Genomic DNA, 16,456 nt, shown 5'->3' on the forward strand with positions numbered 1-16,456 from the left:
ACATAGAGGCTGCCAAATACATGGAGGCTGCCAAAATGAGGAGACAAAGAAATGTGTCCTAAAGGAAAAAACAGAATAAAACTCCAGAAAAAGAACTAAAGAAAATGGAAACAGTCTTCTAGATGCACATTTCATCACACTGGTTACAAATATGCTCAATGGACTTAATGAGAACTTCAACAAAGACATAGGAAACATAAAACAGTACCAGTAAGATAAGAATAATACACTAACTGAAATGATGAATACATTACAGGATATCAACAGTGAAGTAGCTGAAGCAGAGGATCAAATCAGGGGTTGGGAATATAAGGGAGCAAAAGACACCCAGTCAGCAAAAGTAAAAAGAATTTTAAAAATATGAAGAATGTGTAAGGAGCCTCTGGGACAATTTCAAGCGTATCAACATTCGCATCATGGGGCTGCCAGAAGAAGAGGAGAGCAAGAAATTGAAAATCTATTTGAAAAAATAATGACAAAATAATTCCCTAACCTGGTGAAGGAAATAGACATACAAATTCAGGAAGTACAGAGTCCCAAACAAGAGGAACTCAAAGAAGCCCACCCCAAGACACATAATAATTAAAATGTCAAACGTTAAAGACAAAGAGAGAATCTTAAAAGCAGCAAGAGAAAAGCAGTTCGTTACCTACAAGGGAGCTTCTATAAGACTTTCAAATAATTTCTCAACAGAAACTTTGCAGGCCAGAAGGGATTGGCAAGAAATATTCAAAGTGATGAAAAGCAAGGACCTACAACTAAGATTACTCTACCCAACCAAGCTAGCACTTAGAATTAAAGGACATATAAAGAGCTACATAAAATGATAAAGAGTCTTTTTTTAAAAAATTCTCATCCAAGGATATTTTTCAATTGATTTTGAGAGAGAGTGGAAGGGAGGGGGAGAAACAGAAACATCATTGTGAGAGAGACACACTGATTGGTTGTCTCCTGCATGCACCTGAACAGGGGCACGGGATCAAGCCTGCCACCGAGATACATGTTCTGGACCAGAACTGAACCCGGGACCCTTCAGTCCACAGGCTGATGTTCTATCCACTGAGCAAAACCAGCCAGGGCAAAGGGCCTTTTTTAAGAAGAAGAAAAAAAGAGATGAAAGTATGAACAATAAAATGGAAATAAATACATATCTACCAACAATTGAATCTAAAAATCAAAATATAAGACAAGAAGAAGAGAAAAAACAAACTCCGCCTATGAATAATTGACTTAAAGATGAAGTCTAGAATATCTTGAAATTTTTGTATCAAAATTTTTCTTTGGCGCATTTAAACTATTAAAAAAAATGGAAGGTAAAGGACAATAGAAACTTTGAGCCAACCATCAAAAAACTGTGTTTTTTTCTTGTTTTACTGTCATTTTAGTGGATTTCAGGAGGGAGAGGAGGTAAACCTGTATATTCAATCTGCCATATTTAACCAGAAGCCCCTGAATTCTTTTTCAGTACAATTCTAAATAGCAAGGCTTTTTATCAAACTTTTCTGAATTTAGGTTTTTATCCAGTTTTACTGAGAAATAATTGACATGCATCACTGTATAAGTTGATGGTGAAGAGCATGATGGTTTAATATATATACATTGTGAAACGATGCCACAATAGGTTCCGTTCACGTCCATCATCTCATATAGACACAATAAAAAGAGAAAAAGAATTATTTTTGTGATAAGAACTCTTCGTATCTACTCTTTTGAGGATGTCCCTGTACACCACATAGCAGTGTCCACCACGGGCACCATGTTGTACGTGACATCCTGTGAGCTTATTATTTCATACCTGGAAGTTTGTACCTTTTGACCACATTTCCAATTGAATTTCTAAATTAGGCTCATGGATTCCAAATTCTGGGACAGAAATTGATTGGAAACTCCCTCTATGTAAGCCTGAGTTTTTGTTCCCATGGATTTAGTGACGTTTGATATAATAGAAAGAGCTGTGTTCATGATTTTCATCATTCTTGTTACTCTGGTGTTGCCTGCCCACTGAGGGATCAGAGCTTGAGGCAAAGACGGTTTTATGCGGGAGGTACCATCCCAGGGCAGCCAGAGTGAAAAGAAAGGGAAATGGGGTGGTGAAAGATGGGGAACAATGCAGAATTATGCACTACGTGCTGGCCACCGCCTCAGGCTAGGCCCCATGCAGGATGTCTCTGGATGGGCTCTATGAAGAAACTGGGTCTTGGGACAGTCTATCGGAGGAGGGGAAAGGGGTTTGTCTTCTCTGGCTCCCTCCCAGCCGCAGAGAACTGGATCCCTGCACTTGTGCCCTGCATCACGCAGCCTCTTTGGCAGTCACTTGGGAAGCCAGATCCTCCCACCTGTGGCACAGGGCTTCAGCCAAGCCCAGGGATGGGAGGAGGAGCAGAAACTCTCGGAGATCAAGCGAGGCTGGGACATGGTCATGCTGATGGTCTGAGTGGATGGGCTCATTATAGGATCCAGACCTTTCTGAATTCTTCCCCAGGAATTTTTCAAAGTGGGACTAGGAAAGAAAGGCCCCTCTGCTATCTAAATACCAAGCTAGGAGGTGCGTGAGCCTGGAACTCCCACGACTTCCACCTGGGGGAGGCCAGTCTGAGACAAAGAAGCCCACCGGCAGGGACAAGAAGGCAAATTCTGACGGTGTTTCAAACCCTGGCTTCGGAAGGCCTCCTGCTCGTCCCTCGGGGTAGTTCTGGGGATGTTACAGTGTCTTCGGTGTTTCAGTCAGTGTGTCCTGTGCTTCTGTTGCTGTAGAATCTAGATGGAGATTCCTGACTAATGGTTATGATCAGGAAGAATATTAACAAATAATTTTTTATCTTATATCCAATAACAACTTGAAATGAATCATTAAAAAAAAACACACAAAACCCTTAAAATTAAAAATGCATCTCCACTTCAGATATCTTCTTACTTAGCATGCTATGGCTGACCTGTTGCAATGAAGGCCTAGGTTAGCGCTTCAGAAATTAGTTTGGCTTACATATTAAATCCTTGCCAGGGCCCCAGCAGCCCGGGATCCTCAATCCAAAAAGACCCACTTGCAGATCTGTGCAGAGGGCAATAACTGACCGATGAACACCCTTCAGGGTGCCCTTGGTGAGGGTTCGACTTGGAGGCCTGACAAGCGCAGTAGATCCCTGGTAGCCAGTCCGTGTTAATATCTTGAATGAGTTCTAGCTTTGTTCAATTATCACGTGCAGAAAGCCTACAGCTTGCAGGCGCCGCTTGTCAGCTGGGGCTGCTAGTGGCTGGGAACTAATCATTAAAGATGCCACGAAGCAGAAAAGCCACCTCCCAGCAGCCCTGCGGCCTCCAGCATGGTGTATATTTTGCTATTTCACTTGGATTTGCTCCTAATGATTGAACTATAGATTATTAATGCTGCAAGCCTCCGGGAGCCCAGCGTGACTGTGCTGGGCTCTATTCTGCCCTCGGAGCCTTCAGCACGGATCCTGGCCTGGCAGACGGCGCTCCGGCAGCTGTCGGAGTCGCTGGGGCCAAGAGAGTGTCGTGGGATCCAAACGGTGGCTCCTATTAGCAGCTGCGGGGGCATCGTCGGTGGCATTTGGTGCTCTCTTCTCCCCAAATTACTAGATAGAGTGAATAATAAGTCACAAAACACAGCTCAGAGTTTGCTGGGTGGGTGACAAAGTGTTTGAGAGAGAAGGAGCAGTGGCTGAGGCCATGCTGGGGCTAGGCCATCTGTCACTCTGCAGAGTTATCCTGGGCGGGTGCTGGGGACAACGCTGAGCAGCACACGCGGACCCAGGTATGGGGATGCCCAGGGCCCGCGGCATGCGACGCTGGAGGAGGACAGTAGCACAGGACCACTGGTGGGACAGCTCCTCCAGGGCGGGCTCTGAGCGGATGCTCCTGTACATCATCTCCTTCAGTTTTCACCAGGAAGCAGAGAAGGGAAATGAAGCTTAGAGGAATGAGGTGACCTGCCTAAGCCCACACTCCAGGCGAGGTCCGAAGGACCCCCTGGTGCGTTTTCTGAGGAGCGCTCTCTCCTTTTCAGTTATCACCACCGAGTGAGAACCAGGAGACCCGTTTCTGCCCAGATAGGGAAGTGAGGCTGGTCTACTGTCAGAAGCAGGAGTTGAACCCAGGCCAGCTGACATGGGGCTGGTCCCCATGGTGGCTGAATGGGAGTGCCCAGGGGGCACTACATGCCTTGGGCAGCACGGCCCGCAGCTGGTGGAAGCAGCAAAGTACCTTTGCCCGGCTTCATAGCAGCCTGATAAGCTGTGAGGAGACAGATCTGGGGTACAAATCTGTCTTAGCGCAGGCTAAGATTGGGTGGCTTAAACAACATAAATTTATTTCTCACAGTTCTGGAAGCTGGAAGTCCAAGATAAGGGTTCCAGAATGGTCAGTTTCTGGTGAGGACTCTCTTCCCAGCTTGCAGATGGCTGCCTTCTGTGTCCTCACATGGAATCTCTTGCTCTTCCTCTCCTTGTAAGGCCACAGTCCTACTGGATTAGGGTCCCACCCTTATGACCTCACTCAACCTTAATTACCTCCCTAAGACCTCATCTACAGATATAGTTACAATGGGGATTAGGGCTTCAACATATGAATTCTGGGGAACAAAATCCAGTCCTGGTGAAGGAAATAGACATACAAGTCTGGGAAGCATGGAGAGTCCCAAGCAGATGAACCCAAAGAGGCCCACACCAAGACACATCATAATTAAAATGCCAAAGATTAAAGACAAAGAGAGAATCTTAAGAGCAGCAAGAGAAAAGCAGTTAGTGACCTACAAGGGAATGCCCATACGCTGTCAGCTGATTTCTCAACAGAAAATTTGCAGGCCAGAGGGAGTGGCAAGAAATATTCAAAGTGATGAATAGCAAGATATACAATCAAGATTATTCTACTCAGAGAAGTTTTCATTTAGAATAGAAGGACAGAAAACAAGCTTCCCAGACAAGAAAAAGCTAAAGGAGTTCGTCACCACCAAACAACTATTATATGAAAGGTTAGAGAGTCTTCTTTAAGAAGAAGAAGAAGGGGAAAAAAGGATTAAAAATCTGAACAATATAATGGAAATAAATACATATCTAACAACAATAAGGGAACAAGCAGAACAGAAACAGACTCAGAGATACAGATATCATTTCGATGGTTGCCAGTGAGAGGAGGTTTGAGGGGATGGGTGAAAAAGGTAAAGAGGTTAAGAAGTACAGATTGGTTGTTACAGAATAATCATGGGGATGTAAAGTACAGTATAGGGAATAATAAAGTTCTAATAATTACATACGGTTTCAGATGGGTACAAGATTTATTGGGATGATCACTTAGTAAGTTATAAAATGTCTAAATACCTAATCACTGTGGTATGCACCTGAATTTAATATAATGTTGTGTGCCAACTGTAATAAGTAAATAAATAAATCATTTAAATTAAAAAGAACTTCATGCAGACTTTGACAGTGGTCCACATGGCTTCTTCAATTTAGTGTAATTATTTGTACTCAAGAAAATTAAAAAAAAATATGTGGACTAACATTAACAAACAAAAGTATTTATCAGCATTTTTTATGATTATAAAAACTTTAAAACTCGATGATAAAGAGTCATTACATAATGAGAGCGATGTAACCATTGCATTTTATTTAAAAAATTTGTAATGGTATGAGGAAATTTTCTTATATTTTAAAATAGTGGCACACAATGTTCTATGATTCTGTTTTCATAATACTATATAGATAATGTATTCTTTATGTAATAGGGCATAAATTAGCAGAAATTTAAAAACCAATGAAAATATTAACAGTAGTTACATTTAATGTTAATGTTATAAAAAAAATAAAAGCCTTTTACCGTTAAGAAAAATATCTTCTCTCTGTGTGTCCAATAGGCTTCCTTTGCTTTATGGTGATTGCCAGAGGGAAGAAAGGGTTGGGGGAAGTAGAAGAGGGACAGGGATGATAAATGGAGATGGGTGGATACTTGGGGTGGCAAACACACAATACAGTGTAGAGATGATGTGCTGTAGAATTGTAAACCTGAGACCTATATATTTTACTAACCAATGTCACCCCAATAAATTATATTTTAAAAAAAAGAAAAAATCTTGGCTATGAGATGAAATAGTCACTTTTCCTTCATTCATTCATGAGCACTATGCTCAAAGCAATGTTTCTTACTAACATGAATAGGACTGAGGCAATTGAAATAAGAGTTTACACCTTCCTGATACCTCAAAGCCCTAAATAAAAACTAGATCCAGGCCTTTCTGATAAATACTAAGATGATATGCTAAACCATATTTTTATGACAAATGAGGCAAATTATTGGGACACACTGGATATTGAGATTTTTTAAAAAGCTCCATGCTTTATGCAAAGTTCCAGGTGCTCATTATTTTAAACATTCATTCCTATGTGAATGGGTGCATTTGTTTTTCTTTCACATTATAATCTTTGGCATGAATATTCAAAGGGACATGCGCTGGCTATAATTTCAGGAAGTTCCAAATAATCTCCAACCCAGGAAAGGCTAATTCCATACAAATGTCACAGTGGGAAGAAGGAGGTGATGTATACTAGAGAATAAAACCCCCAAACTCTAGTCTTTTTGTTTTCTTTTGTTAATCCTCACCCGAGATATTTTTCCCACTGATTTTTAGAGAGAGTGGAGGTGAGAGACAGAAACATGGATGAGAGAGAGACACATCGACTGGTTGTCTCCCACACGCACCCTGACCTAGGGACCGGGGATGGAGTCTGCAACCAAGGTACATGCCCTTGACTGGGACTCTAACCTGAGACCCTTCCATCTGAGGGCTGATGCTCTAACCACTGAGCAAACAGGCCAGGTCCAAGCTCTAGTCTTTTAATCAGAGCAATATGACAACTAAAAATGGACATATGTTATGTCAAATGGAATTTGGCCCCACACTGGTCTAGATACTTCCAGATCTCAGGTGAACCATCTCAGCAATGAGAAATGTTTAAAAATGTCGGTTCAGCCTCACAGGTTATGTGATGGTGTGAGAAGCACCACTAGGCAAGCCAGAAGGCCCAGGAATGGTCAGCGAGGATCCCCCAGACCAGTGGTCGGCAAACCTCGGCTCGCGAGCCACATGCGGCTCTTTGGCCCCTCTTCCACAAAATACCATGTGCGGACGTGCACATACAGTGTGATTGAAACTTCGTGGCCCATGCGCAGAAGTCGGTTTTCGGCCTGGGCGAGTCTATTTTGAAGAAGTACTGTTGTTATTTGGCTCTGTTGACTAATGAGTTTGCCGACCACTGCCCCAGACGGATCATGTAAGCACACCCCATTGAAATCCTTCCAGGGCAGAGAAATAGACTATAATTAAACGACTGGGAAGGACAATGAAGAGAACAAATTTTGATTTTAGCAAACATCTGCGAACATATCGTTTCTAAGGCAATCAAACAGAACTGGCATTCAGGGAATGAAACAGACAAGCAGCGACACCTTGATGAGTCTACACACAGGCAGGTCCATGACTTGTTAGGTAGCCAAAAGGGAGATTTGCATCTTGGGGGAACTTGTATTCAACAACGTTTAGGTATGTGCCAAAAAACGGACACGTTGGAGGGGGAAGTCCTATTTTAAGAACATTTGGTAAGTCTGCAAAAAAGGGCCCTTAGGATTTAGTGTGTGGTTTCCTACTGGAAACAGCACGAGCCACTGACTACGGCGGCACCGAAAACTCTGAGGTCATGATTAAATGACTCCAACTGGAGTCTAATAAATGAATCAGAAGACGGTGTGGGCTGGCCGCGTCCTGCTTTGCAGCTCTGAAGACAGAGCTAGCACAGGGCAGCTTTCCTGAGAGAGTAACTTCTGGAGCTTCACAGTTCAACAAGGTAATGGCAGCTCGTTAAAGCGCCTGCTCAAATCCCATTTAGAATATTGCGCACAGCAGCACTTACCCACTAAAAATAGGCCACCGAGTGTCTGGGGAAGCGTGGAGGAGGGTGGCGGCGCTGGCAGGAGGGCTGCATGAGGGCAGCCTTTGAGGGATGAGCATGTTAAGATGTGCAAAGAGATAATTTAATCAAGGTTTATGAGTATCTGATGGGCTCATACAAAGAAGCGAGGGCAAGACCTATTCACACCGTGAGGATAAAGGATGCTACAGACTGTTAATGAAGGCCAAGGGGAGGGGCAGGGACTCAGCAGGGCCATCGGTAAGTGGGGTAAATGACGGTGAGGTAGAGCTAAGGCAGCAGGGAGGGCACCGGACATGGCCTTGTTAAAGCTGTGACAGGGACTTTGTGGCTCCCACCTTGAAGCTCCCTCTGTCCCCAGGCCCTGCGGGAGGGGCAGTACCACAGGGTGGAAGCTGCTGCTCATTCTAAACATCACCAAAGGACTTAGGGGGCGGGGGGGGGGGGGTGGGGGGGGGGCGGGAAATTGCAAGGTTTGCCATAGGCGTGTGCATTTGTGCATGTGGGACACAAGTGCTCTTAAGAGGAAGATTGGGAAAAATCTTTAGTAACATTTGTCATGTGCGTTTTAAATGCTGGTTGGTTCAGAAAGTAACTCATGATACAAATGGACTCCATTCTTTTTCCAAAGCGATCAATCATTCTCTCTCTCTCTCTCTCTCTCTCTCTCTCTCTCTCTCCCCACTCCCCTCTCGTACACATACCCACAAGCGCACGCACATGCAGAGTCGCCAGCGGTGAACTTTTCTTCATTGCCAATGGTTTGTGCTGGCGCTCTGAGGTGAAAACAGAGACTAAAATAAGGTAGAACCCAAGCCGGCCTGGGCCGCAAACCCGCAGCGCGCTGCTGTCCTGTGACAGCTGCCTGCCTGTGTATCCTGGTGGCTGACTGCTTGGCCACCACCATGTGTCCCTGAATGGATCCAAGCAAGTCCCACTGCAGGCAGCAGGAGCCACTGCTCACGAGGCCTCGACTGCCACAGCGTCTGCCCCCCTGGCATCACCAGGGCCTGTGCTGTTCTGGCCCTGGATGGTGTGAGATTCGATTGGAGGAAGTAGGAGAAAGAAGCCAGAGGCTTCCTGTGAAACTGGAGAAGAATTTGATCTTGAGGTCAGGCCTGACGGGCAGAGATAGAGCACCTGGTCAGCAGTCAGCCCTCCCAGAATAGAGAAAGGTGCCCCCAGACGTAGTGGGTGGAAATTCACCCAGATTTGAATAAGAGATGTGGCTGGTGTTGCCGAGGTCAGGGAAACAATCTGTAATCTCATCGCAGCCAAAATCAGCTACACCATCCCCTGCCTGCTTGGAAAGAGTCTCGCCGGTCCATCTGACAACAGACAGGGCAGGCAGTGCTGAGCCAGGAATTAGCCCTGGGATCTGGCAGCATTTCACGGCACTTGAAAAGAATGCGGCCGCAGCTGCAGGCACACAGTAACACGCCCGTGGGAGTGACTGACAGGCATGGCGTTGCCCTCAGGACCTCACTTCAAATGACCAGCGACCTCTTGGATGAGCAGCCACTGTTTTCCTGCCCTCTACCCTCTCCTTGTTTCTGTCTTACAGATGTCCATTGGTACGTTCTGTTGTCCAATGTCATCCCGTCTGCCATTTTAAATATTCACTCCTAGCAAATCAAATTAACTTAAAATTATTATTACCATCAGTTAACAGCTGCACCCTGACCAGCATCCCAAGCTCACAAAGTCTGTCTGCTTCAACATCACCTTCTTCTTGGGGGAAATCAAGCCAGCCAGGGCTTTTGGATTTGGTTTAACGTGAAAACATTTTCTTTGCAGAGATAACTCGCAGCATTTTCCTCCCCACCAGGTGGACTTTTGCTTTAACCAGCAACTGATTCTCCTCTAACTCAAGTATTTTGGGTAAGGTAGGAAACAATGATAAATAAAATACTCTGCATTAACTAAGGAACAAATGAATTCATTTTCTGAATGTTTTTTCCTTTATTTTAGAAAAAATTTCAGGTAAGTCTAAAAATTAAAAAAAATATATTTTTATTGATTTCAAAAAGGAAGGGAGAGGGAGAGAAAGATAGAAACATCAATGATGAAAGTCATTGATTGGCTGCCCCCCTACTGGGGATTGAGCCCGCAACCAGGCATGTGCCTTTGACTGGAATCAAACCCGGGACCCTTCTGTCCACAGGTCAATGCTCTATCCACTGAGCCAAACTAGCTAGGTCATGTCTACAAAAATTTAAAGGAGGGAAAGCATATGACTAAGGAATTTGATAGTTCATCAAAATATCCTCCTCCTATATAATAAAAGGGCAATATGCAAATTGACCCTAACAGCGGAATGACCAGAACAACCACTCAATCAGTCACCATGAGGCGCACTGACCACCTCTCAGCTCCTTTCCCCAGCTGGCAGGCTCCAATCGCCCGATGGCAGCTGGGGAAGAGGGCCCTGATTGTAGGCCAGGCCTAGGGACCGTACCCGCACACGAATTTCGTGTGCCGGGCCTCTAGTAGTTTATAATTGAAAGCATTAGGAAAATATCCTCATTCATAAAAGGTTTCAGAAATGAAATACTTTTTCTGGGGAAAAAATTAAAATCCATGCATGATTAAAATGCTTAGCAAGCTAGTAATTAAAACAATATCTGATAAAGAATGTCTATAAAATATGTATGGCAAATGTCATATACTTAATAAAAAAAGCATTCCCTTTAAAATTAAGAATGAGGTAAGGGTGCCATCTCTCACTACTTCTGTGTTATCTTCTACTGCAGATATTAGCCAATGTAGCAAGACAAGAAAAAGAGATAAAAGTTATAAAGATTGGAAAAGAAGAAATAAAACTGTCATTATTTGCATACAATATAATTTTTTCTGTGTGGAAAATTTAAAAGAACCTGTAGGTAAATTATTTGAATGAACGAGAGTTTAGAAAATTTGCAGAATACAAAACCATACAAAAACTTAGTGCATTTCTATGTAACAGCAATCAATAAAAAATAATATTTACAACAGTAAAGAAATCAAGACCTATACTATGCTATGATACTGGACTTAATAACAAAGATGCCAATTCTCACCTAATGAAACTAAGTTTTAATACATTTGCTATCAAGTCACAGAGCTTGACAAGTTGACATAACCTATTGGAAAAGCAAAGGGACAAAAATATCCAAGACACCCCAAAGAAGGCAAACAGATTATGTTAAAATTAAGAACATCTGTTAATTGACACCATAAATAAGTGGAAAGACAAACCTCAATGGGAGAAGTTATATTAAGGATACATAATCAACGTAAGTTTGCATCCAGAATATGTGAATGACCCTGTGAATTAGGAAAAACATGACACACAAACAAAACATGGACAAAGGTCATAACAGGCACCTCACAGGAACTACCACAAATGGCCCATAAACAAATAAAAGGCAGTAAATTGTCATTAATCAGGAAAGGGAAAATTAAAACCACAGGAAGACACCTTTTCAAACCACCAGAATAGACAAATTTTAAAGCATAACAGTGTAAGGCAGCGGTTCTCAACCTGTGGGTCGCGACTCCTTTGGCGGTCGAACGACCTTTCACAGGGGTCACCTAAGACCATCCTGCATATCAGATATTTACACGACGATTCATAACAGTAGCAACATTACAGTTATGAAGTAGCAACAAAAATAATTTTATGGTTGGGTCACAACATGAGGAACTGTATTTAAAGGGCCAGAAGGTTGAGAACCACTGGTGTAAGGATTGCCAGGGTTGTGGAGGTGCTCTCATGCCCCTCTGGAGAGAGTTCAATAGATAAAAACTACTTTCGGGAACATTTCAGCATCACCTAGTTCCCCCGAGAGAAATTCTTGCAGCTGTGGTTGTGGCATCAAACTGGGGACAATTTAAATACCAATCAATGGGAAAACGGATGAATAGTGACACAGTTATATAAGGGAATACTATACAGCAGGGAAATAATTGAACTGCAGCTACAAGCATCACCATGAGGGACCTTATAAACATAGTGCTAAATGGTATTGACTTTCTCTAGTCAGCCACAAAATCAATTCAAAGAAGGCAAAAGAAATTGATCTACTTTTTAGGAAATCATATAGAGGTGGCATATTTTTTATTTTTTTTTATTTTTTATTAGAGGCCAAGTGCATGAAAATCATTCACTGGGGGAAGAGGGGGTCCCTCAGCCCAGTCTGTGCCCTCTCACAGTCCAGGGCTCCTTGGGGGATGTCCACCTACTGGCTTCTGGCTGAGTGGTGCTCCCCCTGTGGGAGCGCACTGACCACCAGGGGGCAGCTCCTGCATTGAGTGTCTGCCCCCTGATGGCCAGTGCGCATCATAGCGACCGGTCGTTCCATGGTTCAGTCAATTTGTATATTAGGCTTTTATTATATAGGAGGATTGTTGACACTATTACAGATGTTTCCATACCCACTTCCTGCCTCCCCCATCTACTCAGCCCCACTCCCCTCCCTCTGGCTAGCACCACACCGTTGTCTGAGTCTATGGGTTATGTATATATGTTCTTTGGCTAATCCCTTCACCTTTTTCCATCTAGTTTCTCATGCCACCCTCCCCTCTGATAGCTGTCAGATTTTCCATGTATCCATGCATATGTTTCTAATGTTTGTCAGTTTATTTTTTAAAAATATTTTTATTGATTTCAGAGAGGAAGGGAGAGGGAGAGAGAGAGATAGAAATATCAATGATATGGCTGTCTCCTGGACGCCCCTTACTGGGGATAAAGCCCACAACCCAGGCATGTGGCCTAGAGTGAAATCGAACCTGGGATCCTCAGTCTGCAGGCTGACGCTTTATCCACTGAGCCAAACCAGCTAGGGCTGCCAGTTTATGTTGTTCACTAGATTCCATATCTTAGTGAGATCATATGGTATTTCTCTGACTGGCTTATTTCACTTGGCATAATAATCTCCAGGTCCATCCTTACTATTGCAAAAGGTAAGCGTTCCTCCTTCTGGGGAGCCTCATAGTATTCCACTGTGTGAATGGGTCACAGAAGAAGCCACGCTGAGACTGGTAGGAAGGGCAGAGACCAGAAAGGGGCTTGCCCAGGGAGGCGTGAAGCCCAGACCCCAGCCAGGCTCCCCAGCTTGGAGTGCCAGAGCCAGGAAGAGGGGCCCACATAGCATCCAGCTGTGACAAGCAGCAAGGTTTCTGTTGGCCATGGAGAGGCAGAGCCCACAGGAGACACAGGCACCCTCTTAAAGGGCCCCCACACAAAATTTCTTTCGCAGCCCATCACCCTGGGCTCCAGTAGAGGGAGAGCATGGCAGACTGGAGTTGCCTGAGGAGCGTCTGGGGGTTTGTGGCTTTGGAGAAAGAGGTGGGGAACAGCAAAAGATACCATATACTGGCCCTAGTCATCACTTTGTTTTAGTGGAAATAGAGGAAAATGCTCCTTTCTAAGCACCAGACTATATCCAGAAGTAGCTTTCTACTCTGAAATTTTAGCCTTCCTAGAGTTGTAGGGTAATCAAGTGTTTTAGAATTTGAAAGATCAAGATCTAGATCACCCAGTTAAACCAACCTGCCAGTGCAGATTCTCTTAACAATATCTCAGACAAATGGCCACCTTTCCCTGCTTGAGCACAAGCTGGGTGGAAGACAGCTGGGGTCATGAACAGCATGTTTGTGGTTGTGGAGTTCTCACCAGGACTAAGTGCTTTCCTATCCCGTTCCCAGAATTCCCTCTTAAACTTCTGACCACTGCTCTTACTAGCCCTGGGTCAAAGGAACTCGAAAATCATCGCATCCAGGCCTACCCATGGTGTGGAGGCTGTAATGGGTGCATCTGGGATTCAGGACTGTGCATGGCCATGGGAGCTATGTGTGGATACATCTGGAGTCCATGCACTTCCCCATGTAACTCTCCACCTTCAATGCTAGTGCTCAATGCTAGTGGTCAGATGTTATTTACTCTATGAGAACTAGAGGCCTGGTGCATGGATTCGTGCACCAGTGGGGTCCCTCAGCCTGGCCTGCGCCCTTTTGCAATCCAGAGGATGTCGGACTGCTGGTTTTAGCCTGATCCCTGCAGGCCCTGGAGGGGGTCGGGCCAAAACCGGAAGTCCGACATCCCCCAAGGGATATAGTAGTGCACGAAGCGGCAGGCGGCCAGGGAGGAGCCTGAGCTGCTCCAGCTCATCCCTGCCCCACTGCACCTGCCACTGCCTCTCATAGCGCTGCCGCTGAGGGAGGAGAGGCTTGCAGCACCACCGCTGTGCTCGCCAGCCATGGAGTCTGGTGCCCATCGGTCAGTTGAGCAGCACTCCGGCTGTGGGAGCGCACTGACCACTAGGGGGAAGCTCCTGGGTTGAGCGTCTGCCCCTTGGTGGTCAGTGTGCGTCATGGCGACTGGTCGACCAGCTGTTTGGTCATTCGATTGCTTAGGCTTTTATATACAGTGGGGCCCTGACTTACGAGTTTAATTCGTTCTGAGACCGAGCTTGTTAAGGAGCTCGTTAACTCAAATTACTCTATCAACTCAATGCAAAAAATCGGCTGAGAGACAGCTGGTATCTCAAAAAACTCATTAGTTGGGACACTCATAAGTTAAGGCCCCACTGTATATAGATGAAATCTCTGCCACTTTAGCTTCTCCCATGGATTCCCGTTTTGCTCTCTTGTGTCACAAAACACACTCTTCATTCATAAGACACTAGTATTGAATTTCCCCTTAGTACAATGCACGGTCCAACTTACCGGTAGAGATCTGGGATCATCTTGTTCTCAAACCGAGCACACAGGTTGTTGAGGAGTTGCTCATGCTGCCCAAACAAGCGAATGTAGTTGGAGGTAGGGAAAGGCTCCTTGGAGAGGCACGTTATGGTCTCCACTATTTTACAGCTGTTAATATGTATTCGGAAATAAGTGCCTTTTTTTGCTTTACCTGTTACTATTTCTGTACCCTGGAGGGGAATGGATCAGAAAAAACAACATCAGAAACATTTCTGAACTTTGGGAACTTTATCATAGCAATTAATTTTCCAAATATAACAAACTAGGTTATATCTTATGGCTCGTTGCAAATAACTCTAACAGATATTGACTAAACTCAACAGAAGATAGCTGTGTCCGAAAGCACAGACTTGGACTTAATGACTAAGTGTTCCTCGGGATATTTTAATCTGTGATTGCATTGTTCAGCGTTTCTAAATTAGTTGCTAGGTTACAGCCAATTCTCTAATCCTCAATACCTCACACAGCTAAGATGTGGGGCTGGGTTTACTCTGCTCCACGATGTGTGTTAAGACTGCTAATTTTCATAGTTTTTTCACAGCACTGTTTTGAGAAAACCTCCTAGCCAAAAATGATCAGGAAGAATTTCACTTTTTCAAGTTTATTTCAATAAAGGAAATGAGTAAAAGGTGAATGTCTGACAGGTTGGTTTGGGGAGGTTTGGCTGTTGGTGAAGGTCTGTTTCCAGGGAGAAGGTTCAAGTTTATGGAAATACACGTACACATTCTGCAGGCCACATTTTCGCCTGTAACTGTCAAAGCTTTACGTCCCCTAGAAACTGGCTGACACTGCCATGGAAGCCCAGATGACAAGGGAAGATGCCATTCGATTCCATGTCACTACCATCTTTCCTATTTCGGCCCCTAATGACTACCCACCCACCAACCAGGACACACTCCCCACGGGCTCAGGCAACCAAACTGAGAACCCGTGGCAGACAAATAGGTTTTGTTGATGGTGGATGAGCCTTCAGTTTACCCCCAGACTCTGAACTTAGACTCAGGGTCACACTCAATAAATCTCTCCTGAGTGCATATAGATTTAAGGTTTTGCTCTGAACTTGAATGTGGCATTTATAAATCCAAGGCAAGGTGGACTACACTGATCTCAAACATTTACTTAGTCTTGGACATCCCCTGGGGATTTTGTCTAAACAAGGACACACAGTTTAACTGGATTTTTAAATATATTGAAGCAACCGGTGGGTGTTTGGATATCATATGGCAAAAACCCTGAGACGGTACAAGGTGAGGTTTACAGGAGGGATATCAGGTAAATCCTGGGCCAGCCACAAGTATGTGTGAGAAATTGGGTGTTTGGGGTGGGAGGGAGAGCAAACATAACTTAGTAAAAGGGTTGGGGGGGAGGTGCAAGCTGCCCATCAGTCATAGAGATGGATGGATACAGAGAGAAAATCTACCTGCATAGGAAAGAATTAAAAAGAGCAATTCAGCAAGGCATTACCTCACAAAACAATGGTACAGCCTAATGATAAGGTACAACACATCCAACAGAATTTGTTAGTAAGCTGTATTTCATAATATAGGGAAATATGTTCACAGCACATTTTATACTATAGAAGCAGTTTTAAAATGTACAGATAATTCCTTTTTTTAATCAAAATTTTAACAAATGTCATTTACTGAGGTTGGGAGACTGGGTCATTTTTGTTGTTTCTCTTCCTGTTCATTTGACTACATAACATTTCTAGTTTTTAAACAATGACTACTACTTCTAAAATGATAAGTTACTTTAAAATACTCTGGCTGTGCTGT

General features: G+C 44.0%; 1 protein-coding gene across 1 annotated transcript in view; it reads right to left on the reverse strand.

The window, feature by feature from the left end:
- Window positions 1-16,456, reverse strand: part of LOC308523356 (cilia- and flagella-associated protein 61-like) — an 89,803-nt gene that overhangs the window by 34,708 nt on the left and 38,639 nt on the right. The window contains exon 6 of the mRNA XM_081097213.1: window positions 14,646-14,851. Within this exon, the coding sequence (XP_080953339.1) occupies window positions 14,646-14,851 (206 nt within the window). The remainder of the gene's footprint in view (window positions 1-14,645; window positions 14,852-16,456) is intronic.

This window comes from Myotis nattereri (assembly GCF_964212035.1).
Source record: "Myotis nattereri genome assembly, chromosome: 8".
NCBI classification, from domain to species: domain Eukaryota; kingdom Metazoa; phylum Chordata; class Mammalia; order Chiroptera; family Vespertilionidae; genus Myotis; species Myotis nattereri.